At 41.5% G+C, this 13,174-nt stretch overlaps 1 protein-coding gene across 3 annotated transcripts in view; it reads left to right on the top strand.

Moving 5' to 3' along the window:
- The window catches only part of YBX3 (Y-box binding protein 3), a 30,643-nt gene extending 17,825 nt beyond the window's left edge, over window positions 1–12,818 (top strand). Inside the window, exons 5-9 of one of the 3 annotated variants that reach the window (XM_073596243.1) lie at window positions 159–282; window positions 3,208–3,298; window positions 3,394–3,571; window positions 6,800–6,896; window positions 12,218–12,818. In XM_073596243.1, coding sequence (XP_073452344.1) covers window positions 159–282; window positions 3,208–3,298; window positions 3,394–3,571; window positions 6,800–6,859 — 453 coding nt within the window. In that variant the 3' untranslated portion in view covers window positions 6,860–6,896; window positions 12,218–12,818. Of the gene's footprint in view, window positions 1–158; window positions 283–3,203; window positions 3,299–3,393; window positions 3,572–6,799; window positions 6,897–12,217 lie in introns of all 3 variants that reach the window. The other 2 variants (XM_073596242.1, XM_073596241.1) reach the window with 2 other exon arrangements.
- Window positions 12,819–13,174: the final 356 nt, after the last annotated feature.

The following is a 13,174-nucleotide window of genomic DNA, read 5'->3' as shown; positions in this document are numbered from 1 at the left end:
TAGGGAAGGCAAATCCAACAACTGCAGTTACATTACAAATGTAGTAGAGAATGATACTATACTTTCTTGAAATAAAACATAGCATTTTAAAACGTATACACTAAATGACAACTGGCTTATTCTTTTACTTCTAAATCTAAACCTTATAATATTTTTAGGGTGCCGAGGCAGCTAATGTAACAGGCCCGAAAGGAGCTCCCGTCCAAGGAAGTCGATATGCTGCCGACAGGCGCAGATACCGCCGTGGGTACTATGGACGCAGAAGGGGACCTCCAAGAGAGGTATGTAATAAATGATGTATGTCATTTTTAGTAAGTTATATTAAAGCACAAAAAACAGGCTTTCACAAGTTCTTGTTCCAAAATGTAATGAAGCTCCGAAAAAATCATGCTTTTGGATTTTAATGAATATGTAAGTTCGGTACAGTTCCAGGATTGTCAGGTTTTTACTGCTTTTTGGGACTCTGCTAGAGAGCATTACCCTCACTTCCTGTCCTGTTGGCAGCGCTTTACTAGATAGGAAATAAACATACTTTTTATTAGCAGGTTAGGAAATGCTAGATCCCCTCTAAGATGGTTATTTCTTTTTTGTGCCCCTGTTGCAAATTTACCCTTATTTCCTGGCTTGTTAAAACCTTGTCAGCAGAACAGTAAGTGAGACGAGATCACTTTAACAGAGTCCCATAAAGCAGTAAAGACCCAAAAGGAGTTTTAATTCTTCCCTATTCTATTGAAATCTAGAAAAAAAGGTTTCAGCTTGACATTCAGTCAGTCCTATAAAAAGCATATGATATAATTTGCAAAATGATAGTAAAAATAATGGGAATGAAAAAAAGAGACTTATGGTACTTCTATTTATGGTTATACCTTCTTATAATAAAATCTGCCAGTTAGATATATGATGAACAAATTAGTAGCCAGGAACACATACATTATTTCTGTAAATAATTCTGCTGACTCTTCTAGCACACTTTTATGTCTACCAAAAGTTAAGTGAGCATCAGAGCTTCCTGGAAATGAACGGGTAGATGAAGAATAAAGTGGAGCAGCTGCTGTTGTTGAAAGTCTAAATTTGTCTCCTGAGCTTCATACTGCGTGAAGGAGAAAAACAGATGCTTAGGATTATAAGAGAAAAAGGAGTATGACAGCCCAGTCAAGTGAATCACTCAGATTACAAGCACATGTGTCTGTAAGTGTCATGCCCACAATGACTTGTCATATTCTAAAGGCTGCTGATGAGGCCATTAAATATAATATCCATATTAAGGAATAGGTGTCCATAAAATGGCTAGCTGTGTGTAGCCAAATCTAAAATGGGATTTCTCAGTAAGTCAAAGAAGAATGTGCAAACAACAGTAACTTACATATAACATGCTTTGGGGATGCCTAAAACCTGCATGAGAAGTGACTCATCTGTAGGAAAGTAACATTCATAATAAAAAAAAAAAAAAAAAGTAAATTTGCCAGACAAAAAATTTCACTTCCAGTTTAATTAATGGATATCTAAGGGCCACACTTGTTCTAAAAGGGCTTCCAGATTCGGATAAGTCCCCCCTGAAGACCCCTACACTACTTTTGAGAGACAGGGTGTGGGGATGTTGTTCTCTCAATATGGGGACATGAAGCCTTGCAAGGGAGGGTGGGCTTTGCCCTCCCAAATTTTTAAGACATATGGCCTGGTATGGTGGTCTTTTATGAATATTTAAGGGGAACCCATGCCATTTTTACATTTTTTTTAAAGGGTGTGAAAGCCCTTTAACTGAAAACAAATTACCCTTCCCTTGCAAAGTGCTTTGTCCTCATATAGAGAGGACAAGGACCTCATCCACACATCCTGTCCTCTAAAATGGATATGGGGTTCTGTGAGGAAGGAACTTATTGGAATCTAAAAGCCCCCTTTAGAACAATGGGGCTACTCATATATCTGCTATCTCACATGAAACAATTATGGGATAAATTTTGTATTACTCTATGTCAGTGGTTCTCAACTCCGGTCCTCAGGACCCACCAACAGGCCAGGGTTGCAAGATAACTGAAATGCATCACAGGTGATACCATTTGCTGCTTAGTGATTGCAGTATTCTAGTCTACATCTCCCCAAAGTAATACATAAAACCTGGCCTGTTAGTGGGCCCTGAGGACAGGAGTTGAGAACCACCGCTCTATGTTAATAAGTAAAAGAAAAAAAAAATTATTAATGCCCTATGATGCGAATCACCTTGTCCTGTGATGTAGATCCACATCAATCTTGATGAGCCATGTTTGACCCACCACCATGCCAACCCACTGACCAACAATGCTCCCATCACAAATGACAGATCATATTTGGTCATTGACATCACCCCAGATTCCTGCAGGATGGTTTACAAACAGAAGATGGCGGGGAATATGTCATATCATTTAGCCGTGGTAGTACTGCCACCGCTAAATGGCAGATATTAATATACAAGATGTACACAGGACATCTAGTATACTTTTGTTTATAAACATCATCAGGAAGTTTAGGCAGGTGAACTGGCAAAATATGGCCAGTTTGTTCTCCCATTCACCTAACTGCAAACAGGTTGGGTTTGTTAGCTCATCCCTATCCACAATAGATACACTAAAACATATTTGCTGGGAACAAAATTTTGAAATATAGTGGTTGTGTGGCAACATAAGACAATTCTTTCTAAAAGAGAAACTTTAACAACTGAGCTTACAAAATAATATTTTATCTAAATTTATTATAACTGTATAGATTTTACCTGTGACATATTTATATCTGTCCTGTTAATGATCTTTATTTACAGAAAGCCAGAACATTGGCTTTAAGAGTCATAGGTGAGAGGTTATTTGAGGTCTGACTATTGATGCCCAGTCAGCTGCCTGGCTGCCTGGCCTCATGTTAACTGTGTTAACAACATATTAAGCAGCTGAAAGTGTGGAAACTGTTAGACCTCAGGCGACTTTTCACCTCTTATTCTTCAGAGCAGGAGTCAGGCTTTAACAGATTATATTAAGCAAAATCTGGTGGGGGTGAGCATAAAATTCCTGCACAATTGTAATAACTTTAGTTTGAATATTAGGATTCTTGCTATGATTTTCTTTAAGACAAATAATGAATGAAGTGGATTATTGTTGACCGGTATATTACAGCTTGACTTAGACTTAATGTATACCATAGTCCACAATTGCTCACTAGGATATCTCTACCTAATTCAGGGAGGAGATGGAGAAATAAAAGATGACGCTCCTGAAGCAGCTCAACCCCAGCAACCAGTTCGCCAACCTTCCAACTATCGAGGAAGGTATCGCCGGTAAGTCTGTCCCATATGAAATAATGTTTTGAGTCTTCTGATTAAGACCTGATTAACATCTATAATACACAAACATTATTGTATATTTGCCACAGACCCGTGTCTCAACCCAGATCTGCTCTACCTACTGGAGAAAATGAAAATAAAGAAAACCAACTTGAGACAGGAGCTCTAGAACAACAGAACCGTCGTGGTTTCAGAAGACCATACAATTATCGTCGTCGCCCTAATCAGGCAAATGCTCCAACACAGGGGGGCAAGGAAACAACAAAGGTCTGTAAAGAACTCTAAAGTTTTCATCTAGTTATTGTCTGATAAAGTTAACCCTGTGAAAAACCTTCAGTTAAATTTTTAATTTAGTATATAGTAGACCAGTGGTACCCATAGAAAGAAAACAACAGCCATTCAGTGAAACAAAAAACCTCCAAACTAGGTTACTGACGACTTAAACCTATGGGTAGTTTTAGTTTACTGGGTGACAATGTACCAATTTATTGAAAGTTTTACGATCTCGTGTCAATGGGAAACTCTCTCAGGTAATGTGATATGTCTGAGGGCAGCAAAGAATAAACTACTACCTCCGTGTGCATGTGGTGCTATGGTGCACCTAACTTTATACCACCATTTCGGGGTGACATGCTGCAAGCAAAGAGCAGCTTTGCCTGTGTCAGCAACAAATGTACCTTACCAAATCCATGAAAACAAAACTCTGAGCAAAGGAAACTAAATTTAATTTATTCCCACAAAAACCCTGATTTTGGAAAAGTAGATCATCTTATGGTAGTAGGATTGCATGCTTAATTTTTTCTGCTGCCTGTTCTCCGAGAACATATTAGCAGCACTGTAATATAAATTGTTTGTTATGTGCCCTTGAGCAGGAGCAGGAAGAAAAAAGTTACTTTCTACTTAATTATGTAGAAGGGTTTGAAGTGCACACAACTTGGCCAGATAAAGAAAAAAGGCATATATAAAACTAAAAAAAAAGAAATCAGTGGCTGATAATCTCCCACTCTGAGGCCACCCAGGCCAGAAAATTCCTATTACATTTTATGGAATGGGTTGCAGTGCAAAGATCTTGGAAAATGTTGCTCTCAGAATGCCAGACTTGTGGGTGGTTATAATGTAGCTTTTGTCTCAAGAAGGCAACTAATGCCTGCTGCCATTTAGAGTGGCACTGTCCAGGCACTGTACATTTTTTGTTATTATTTTCTCAAAAAAAAATACACTATAATGTTTATTTCAAGATAAAACCTGTCTCATATCTACCGTTCATTGCTCCCCAACCAAGCTGCTTAAATGCCATCCATCCACTGTACAATATTTGTGGCTATTGTCTATAAAAAAATACTCTAATGTTTCTTTCAAATCTGCCTCATCTTCTCCCTCTAATGCCTGCTAAAATATTTTTAATATTTTTTTTTTCTTTTACATAGGTACATGTCTCCCACACGCCCAGCTCCACCAATGCCCGTTTTGGACAATCCCTTACATATTTGCCCTGAAAATGGGCAGAATTCATTATCATGATTTGCCACCCACAGACTTCACTGGGGTTCAAAGTTACAATAAGAATTTTTGCACTTCACTCTGAGTTTGTTGAATTCCCTGCAGACTGAACCCAGACACATTCGCTCTTCCCCATTAGTCAATAATGCAGCCAGCCCTTCATTGTGACAGACAAATACAAATGTAAGGGGGCTGGAGAAAATGGGCAAGCTCCCACATTACCAAAAAGCGTTACAGCTTTCCTTGGTCAAAACAGCCCAACAAATAGGTATGCTAGAAGCAATTCCATTCAAACTTACGAATGGTATATAATAGGGGGCGCTATAAACCTAGAAAAATGAGTGTTAATAAACTGCTGCCCATAAAGACATAACAATCCACATCAAAAGCAGTGAGCCATATTATAGTAATTGTGCTAAAAAAATTTGTTCAAAATACTTGTTAAGTGATATTCAAAATAAAAAAGTCCTTAATTGTGGGTGTAATTACTGCATTCGTGATAGTTGGTTATCCCAATCCAATGAAGAGATTAGAGCAAGAAATATTGAAAAACAACACCAAGGAAGACACATAAATCTTCATAGATGCAACAAAATCTTAGCGATGATAAAAGGTTCCGTCACCAAAGAGGAAGAGATCACCTTGGAATAATAGATATCTGCTTACCAGATACCAATGACTCCTTTAACTAAAAAGAGAGTCATTAGCGCTTGTACAGGATTGTGCCTGTTCACATGAAGGCTGGAAGGCTGGGTGGTACTTTAGGCATAGATCCCTCCCGTCCCATTCATTCAGGATAGGAAATATGAGAAACAAAAAGGAATCTCCATAGCGTAAAACCGTTTAATATACATAAAAAAAGACAATAAAATAGCCAAATGGCCTCTTACATTGATCGGTGCCTACCCGGCACTGGGACTGCTTGCATGTCAGGGTAAATGGTATCCAAGACCATTCGCATCACATCACACATGCGGCGTGCGTTCCACCCCATGCGCCTAGTCAGCCAGATGATCCGGAAGTAGGTAGGACGAACTGAACACGTGACCATGTACCGCTCCGACGTACGTTTCGTTGTGAACGTCTTCAGGGAAGACCTCAGGGAAGTCCTCATGTTTCTAGGTTTATAGCGCCCCCTATTATATACCATTTCTTTATTTGATTATCTTATTCAAATTAAGGGGAGCAGCTTGTCACTTGTGTTTTTTGGGTTTTGTTTATTCAATTGATCATTCACGGGTGACACATTTTTTGGGTCAGTACACATACGGATCCTTTTTATTAATTTTTTTCTAATTTTTATTTTTGTTAGTTTCACTTTTACTGACACCACTGGCGCGGAAGTATTGTTTATCTAAACTTACGAATGGGGCTGTGTGCAATCAGATGCGGATGACCCCGCAGTAAGCTGCCGGCAGAAGCACCACTGAAAGCAAAGGGAGGCTGATAGCTCATCAAATCATAAACTACCCCATTCACAAGTGGGATTGGAGCCTAATACTGCATGTACATGTAAAAATGCTAGCAGTGACAGATTTAGGTTCTCCTGAGACAACAATCTTGCCTTATGCTAAATGCCAACTCTGAATATATGATGCATAATGTGATACTTACAAGAATTTAATCATGATGAAAACTGCTTTTTTTTACCATGGAGTAACCCATTGCTGACTACCATAAACGTGAAATGGGATTATTTACTATGAATGACTATGTAGTGCATATTATCCTTGCCCTTAAAACATTACATAAACATGTAGATGCAAATATTTTATAAAACAGAATCCTGAGTACTTTAGAAATTGTACTCATAACGATGACAGGTTTGGAGGTTGTAATAATTATAATACTGCCATATAGAGTGAGTTATTTCTGCATTAAAGCTTCAGTATGTGCACCTGTTATCTTGTGAATGTTGTTACTTTATTGCCATAGACATTATTGAGCTGTTCATTTAGGACGTTACTATAACACTGTTTTCTGTTTGCTGTGTAGCCGGCTGAAAGCACAGCCGAGAAACCTGTGCCAGTGGTTGAGAAAAGCAATGCTGTGTAACCCGAGTGACTCCATCGACCATCATGTAAGTGAGAAGGTCAGTTACAGTTACAATATGTGCAGTTGCTTCTGTGCCTCCAGCCAAGTCATGCCAGGGATTAGGATATATATCAGATTTCATTAAACATGAAGACCAGACTGTCATTTTACTGTTAATCACCTGCACTCAGTACAAGCTAAAACTCATACCAGATTTATAGAGGTAAATTATGCTGTCTAAGGTGAAATCCTTAAAAGAAAAACTGATATGTCAGCTGCCAGAACATGTTAGTAGGCTTGGTTGGTCCACTGGATTTCTTTTGCTTTTCTTTCCTGGCACATATTTTAACTGCTCCTTCTGAAGTTTCTGAAGTGTATTAATGACACCAAAATCCAAAAAACGTAGGTCTTTGTCATAATTTTGTGCATCAAGAAGGAGGCTTTTAGAAGTCAAATTTATGAGATAGGTGTTTGTTTTTCAAGCAGCGGAAAATAACCGCTGCTGAGTTCTCCGCCATTCTCAGAGAAGATCGCTATCCTCTGAGTGCCTGTTTATGAAACGGTATAGATCACGTCTCCTTTTGAGGAGTGAAGTGATCTACAAACATTTAGGACTGTGGAGAACGCCTCATGGTTCTGTAATCTCGCAAGACATAGCGAGATTGCAGTACCAGAAAATCAGTGATACACTATGGTGCTCATTTATTAACCAGTTGCCTACCTGGCCATAGCCGAATGATGGCTACAGTGCGGTCAGATAACTCTGTGGGACGGTCATATGACATCCTCCCAGAATTGCGCTCCCGCGTGGCCCCTGGGGCGCGCACACCCAGGAATGTCCGTGGCTATCGGGTCTTCTGTACCCGGCGCGTCATGGAACAGGGTGAAGGGCCAGTGACAGCGGCCCTATACCACGTGATCGCCCCATCCAATGACAGAGCGATCAGTTGTCAACAGACCAGAGCATGTCCAGTTCAGCTCCTCCCCTCTCCTCGAACCGATCGGTACAGTGTGCGAGGAGAGGAAGGAGCCCCGTGCAGCAGTGCTGTGGGCTGGATCTGAAGTGCCCACATCGCTGATCTTTGCCCATTCCTGCCCATCTATGGCTCTACCCTGCTCCATCCTTGCCCATCCATGCTCACCCATGTCCAGCCATGCCCATTCATGCCCAGCCATGCTCATCCATGCTTATCCATGTTCAGCTATGCCCAGCCATGCTCATCCACGCCCAGTCATGCTCATCCATGCTTATCCATGCTCATCCATGCCCAGCCATGCCCATCCATGCCCGGCCATGCCATCCATGCCCAGCCATGCTCATCCATGTCCAGCCAAGCTTGTCCATGCCCATCCATGCTTATCCATGCCCAGCCATGCTCATTCATGCCCAGCCATGCCCATCCATGCTCATCCATGCCCATCCATGCTAATCCATGCCCAGTCATGCCCAGCCATGCTCATCCATGCCCAGTCATGCTCATCCATCCCCATGCATGCTCATCCATAGCTCATCTGTGCCCATCCATGGCTCATCCGTGCCCATCCATGGCTCATCTGTGCCCATCCATGCTCATATATGGCTTATCTGTGCCCATCCATGGCTTATCCATGCCCATCCATGCTCATCCATGGCTCAATAATGCCTCATTCATGCTCATCCGTGCCACATCCATGCCACATCAGTGCTCATCTGTGCCACATCAATGCCACGTCAGTGCTCATCTGTGCCACATCCATGCCACATCAGTGCTCATCTGTGCCACATCCATGCCACATCAGTGCTCATCTGTGCCCATCCATGGCTCATCCGTGCCCATCCATGGCTCATCTGTGCCCATCCATGCTCATATATGGCTTATCTGTGCCCATCCATGGCATTTCCATGCCCATCCATGCTCATCCATGGCTCAGTAATGCCTCATTCATGCTCATCCGTGCCACATCCATGCCACATCAGTGCTCATCTGTGCCACATCAATGCCACGTCAGTGCTCATCTGTGCCACATCCATGCCACATCAGTGCTCATCTGTGCCACATTCATGCCACATAAGTACTCATCCATGTCACATTCATGACACATCAGTACTCATCCATGCCACATCCATGCCACCTCAGTTCTCATCCATGTCACATCCATCCCGCTACAGTGCCCATCAGTGTCTCACAAAAGTATAATAGGTAGTCAAATTAGATGTGTAATTTATACTCCTAGAACACCTGATGGTGCTCCCTGCATATTGGGCCTCTCTATGTGGCTAGGCTGTGAAAAAGTCACACACATGTGGTATCCCCATACTCAGGAGGAATAGTAGAATGTATTTTTGGGTGTAATTTGTGGTATGCATATGCTGTGTGTGTGAGAAACAATGTGTTATTATGACAATTTTGTGAAAAGAAAAAACAAATCTTCATTTTGCAAAGAATTGTGGGGAAAAATTACAACTTCAAAAAACTCACCATGCCTCATACTAAATACCTTGGAATGTCTACTTTCCAAAAAGGGGTCATTTGGGGGGTATTAGTACTTTCCTGGCTTGTTATTGTCTCAAGAAATGAGATAGGCCTTCAGTACATCAGATGTGATCAATTTTCAGTGATTGGCACCATAGCTTGTAGACTCTATAACTTTCACAAAGACCAAATAATATACACTTATTTTGGTTATTTTTACTAAGGATATATATAGCAGTACAAATTTTGGCAACATTTTATGTGAAGAAAAATTACTAATTTACAAAATTTTATAACTGAAAAGAAGAAAAATGCATTTTTTTACAAAATCTTTTTTCCTTTATAGTGCAAAAAAGGACAAACATTTCATATGGGTACAATGTTGCATGACTGAGTAATTGTCATTCAAAATGTGAGAGCACTTAAAGCTAAAAAATTGGTCTAGTTAGGAAGGGGGTTTAAGGTGCCCAGTGGGCAAGTGGTTAAGCAGCGGTGAATTACCGCGGCTGAGTACACAGGCATTGTCAGAGGAGTCCTCCCACCTCATGTTAATAAAATAATTAGTCCCCCTACACAAAATATATATATATCTATATATCTATATCTATATAGATATAGATATCTATATAGATATCTATATCTATATAGATATATATATATGTATACATCCCTCAATTTTTCCACTCGCCTACTTACATTTTGCAAGTGGAAAATGGTTTCTGGCGAGCGTGGGCTGCCTCTGAGCGGGGGGGGCGAGTACCGCTGACAGTCAGGGTTGAATGGGAGCTGTTCTCCTAGTGATCGCCTCTGGGGGAAGAGAGATTGGAGGAAGAGGTGAGCTGGCTGGATCACAGAGAAGGGATTGCCCGCTGTAACAGCTTACATTTGAATTGCCATCCACTCGCAGTCACACACAGCCCCACCTTCTGACCTGGCGCCTGTGACATACAGAACACATCCCAGCATTGGACTGGCGTTCTGTCTGTCACAGGCGCCGGGTGAGGAGGCGGGGCCATGTGTGACCGTGAGCGGACAGCAATTCAAATGTAGGCTGTTACAGCAGTGAATCACTGCTCTGTGATCTGGCCACCCTCTCTCTTCCTCTGCACAGATCACGCTGCAATGATGGACACAGGCGAGGTTACAATGATGGGCACATATCACACTGCAATGATGGGCACAAGTGACGCTGCAATGATGGGCACAGGTGAGGCTGCATTGGTGGGCCCTGGTCTAACTGCAATGATGGGCACAGGTGAGGTTGCAATGATGGGCACAGGTGAGGCTGCATTGGTGGGCACTGGTCACGCTGCATTGATGGGCCCAGGTCACGCTGCATTGATGGGCATTGGTGAGGCTGCATTGGTGGGCACTGGTCACGCTGCATTGATAGGCACTGGTCACGCTGTTTAGATGGGCACAGGTGAGGCTGCATTGATGGGCACAGGTCAGGATGCATTGATGGGCACAGGTGAGGCTGCATTGGTGGGCACTGGTCATACTGCATTGATGGGCCCAGGTCACACTGCATTGATGGGCACAGGTAAGGCTGCATTGGTGGGCACTGGTCACGCTGCATTGATAGGCACTGGTCACGCTGTTTAGATGGGCACAGGTGAGGCTGCATTGATGGGCACAGGTCAGGATGCATTGATGGGCACAGGTGAGGCTGCATTGATTGGCACTGGTGAGGCTGCACTGATAAAGTTGTTGTTCATATTTATTTTTGTAACTTAATTCTGCATAAAACATTTAAGTGTCATTTGATGAGAGTGCAGTAGTGCATTGCCATGTGCTCTGTTAAAAGGGTCATGTTTAAATCTGGACATTCTGGGGTCTGTTGTCAGCCCATTTAAAATAATTGGTTTGCCTTAACGCAATAGACATTAGCGTACACAATAATGTGTGTTAATGTGTGGCAACAAATGTAATAACACCTCCATCATTTGGCTAGCCTACAAGATCAAACATCATAATCTCACATGGCATGCTGAGGCTATGAGGCGCAGAGTGGGCATCACCATCACTACATCTGTAACATTAGAGCTCATAACAAACAAAGTAGGGCAAAGAGACATCCTACTGTAAGCACACTATTAAGCCAACAAAAATTCAAAAGTGCACAGGGGTAATAAGGACCCGGTCTGGTGGCACTGACAGGCAGGGCGGCAGTCTGGAAATTTTTATTTTACACAGAAATGTTACTGACAATTTACAACATGACACTTTGAGTACTTCTGTTCCACACCTAAAACCCCTCTCATCTTGAGCCACATCATATAACTACACAGAAATGTGGCCTTGTTGATGAGTATTGTGCTGCTTATGGATAGCTTGCGGCCCGGTAATTGAGCGTGATACTTTTAGTTCTTCCCAATGAGTAGAGGGATGAAAGGGGATTATGGTGTATGCCTTGCTTCTGTGCACTGGGCAGGAGATACAAGAAACATCACTGGGTATCAGCCCAGAATAAAAGCAGGATAGACTAACATTCATCTCCCCACCTGTTATTCCCAGGGAGAGACATCTGCTAGAAAAAAGAGAGCCTAATATATTAAATGATTATGTATTGGGTTATATTTAAAAACAAATTTTAAATGCGACAAATGTTTTTTTGTGAAATGTTATTGTCAGAGAAGAGATAGAGCTTAGGCTGAATCTGCAAGATGCCTGCTTGCAAACAGTTTGGTTGTATTCTACTTTTTCTGTGTTTGTGCTGAAATTGATTCCCTCCTGGATGGGATGAAACGCCATGGGTACAATGACTACCTTTACTAGTGCATGTGGTCATTTTTATGATAGGTTATCTTAGCCACTAGCATGGAAATTTTAGATCTGGTAGATTTGCCCTATTCATACAAGAAAAATGTAGAGTTGTCAATTATGTGTTTTTTTTTAACTCATCAAGTTTGTTCCTCTTTGGCAGGTTGTGAGCAGAGGGAATGTGAATATTTAAAGTGGCCACTTACCATAACTAATTCTGAAAATTCTGCAATTGCCTAATACCTAGGAGGGAGATGGACTACAACTTTACTGCTCAGCTTGCCTGCTGCTGATTTCTACACTGTAAACTTTGTACCCAGTGGTACTACCAGTGGAATACTCAACTTGCCATTACAGCCAGAAAACAACTGCATTTTTGTGGACTATAACCAGAAATATCAGGACAGTCTGTTATTACACATTTACTACTGAAATTTGTTTAGGTAATTTAAGCAAATCTTAATACAGACATCTTCTGCTCGGAAATTATATACAAGACATAAAAAAAATATTTTTATTGATAACTATAGTACAGTTTCTGCAGCAAATTTAAATCTTGCTTAAAGGAAAGAATGGTTAAATGTAACACAAAAAAAACCCAAAAAAACCTCCTCCACTAGCCATTGCACGTCTGATGACATCATAGGCCATATACTGACCTTAGTTCACAGATACATTACTGGCATGTTTGTTTAATGTACAAGTCAAACACAACCCCTTGATGCCTTTGCAATAAAATCAATAGATGTGGAACAACAAAAAAATCTGCTCCTGTTTTATTTCCTAATAATTTTATTTCCTAATGATAATGTACAGTATATAGCAGCCTTTTTTAACCAGGGTGCCTTCTGGTGTCTTCAGGGGTGTCTTGGCAAAATGCCTAGAAACCGCTCAAAAATTGTATACAGGCCAGCAAGGTGGCTCAAGCCTGCCTAATAGTTATGTAAAAGCCACAGGTTTTCATTGTGCACCATTACAACCTTCTAGCTGCCAGTGTCCTAACATCCAATGACACCATCGGTTGATAGGAAGGACGTTGGGCACCTGCACAGCACCTTTTTTTGCCCCTCCCCCACCCCTCTCCATCAGCACTGGGGTCACATTAGCTGAGTGAAGGAGA

Source organism: Aquarana catesbeiana, linkage group LG08, assembly GCF_042186555.1.
Source record: "Aquarana catesbeiana isolate 2022-GZ linkage group LG08, ASM4218655v1, whole genome shotgun sequence".
NCBI lineage: Eukaryota > Metazoa > Chordata > Amphibia > Anura > Ranidae > Aquarana > Aquarana catesbeiana.
This window is presented reverse-complemented; position numbering and strand designations above follow the sequence as displayed.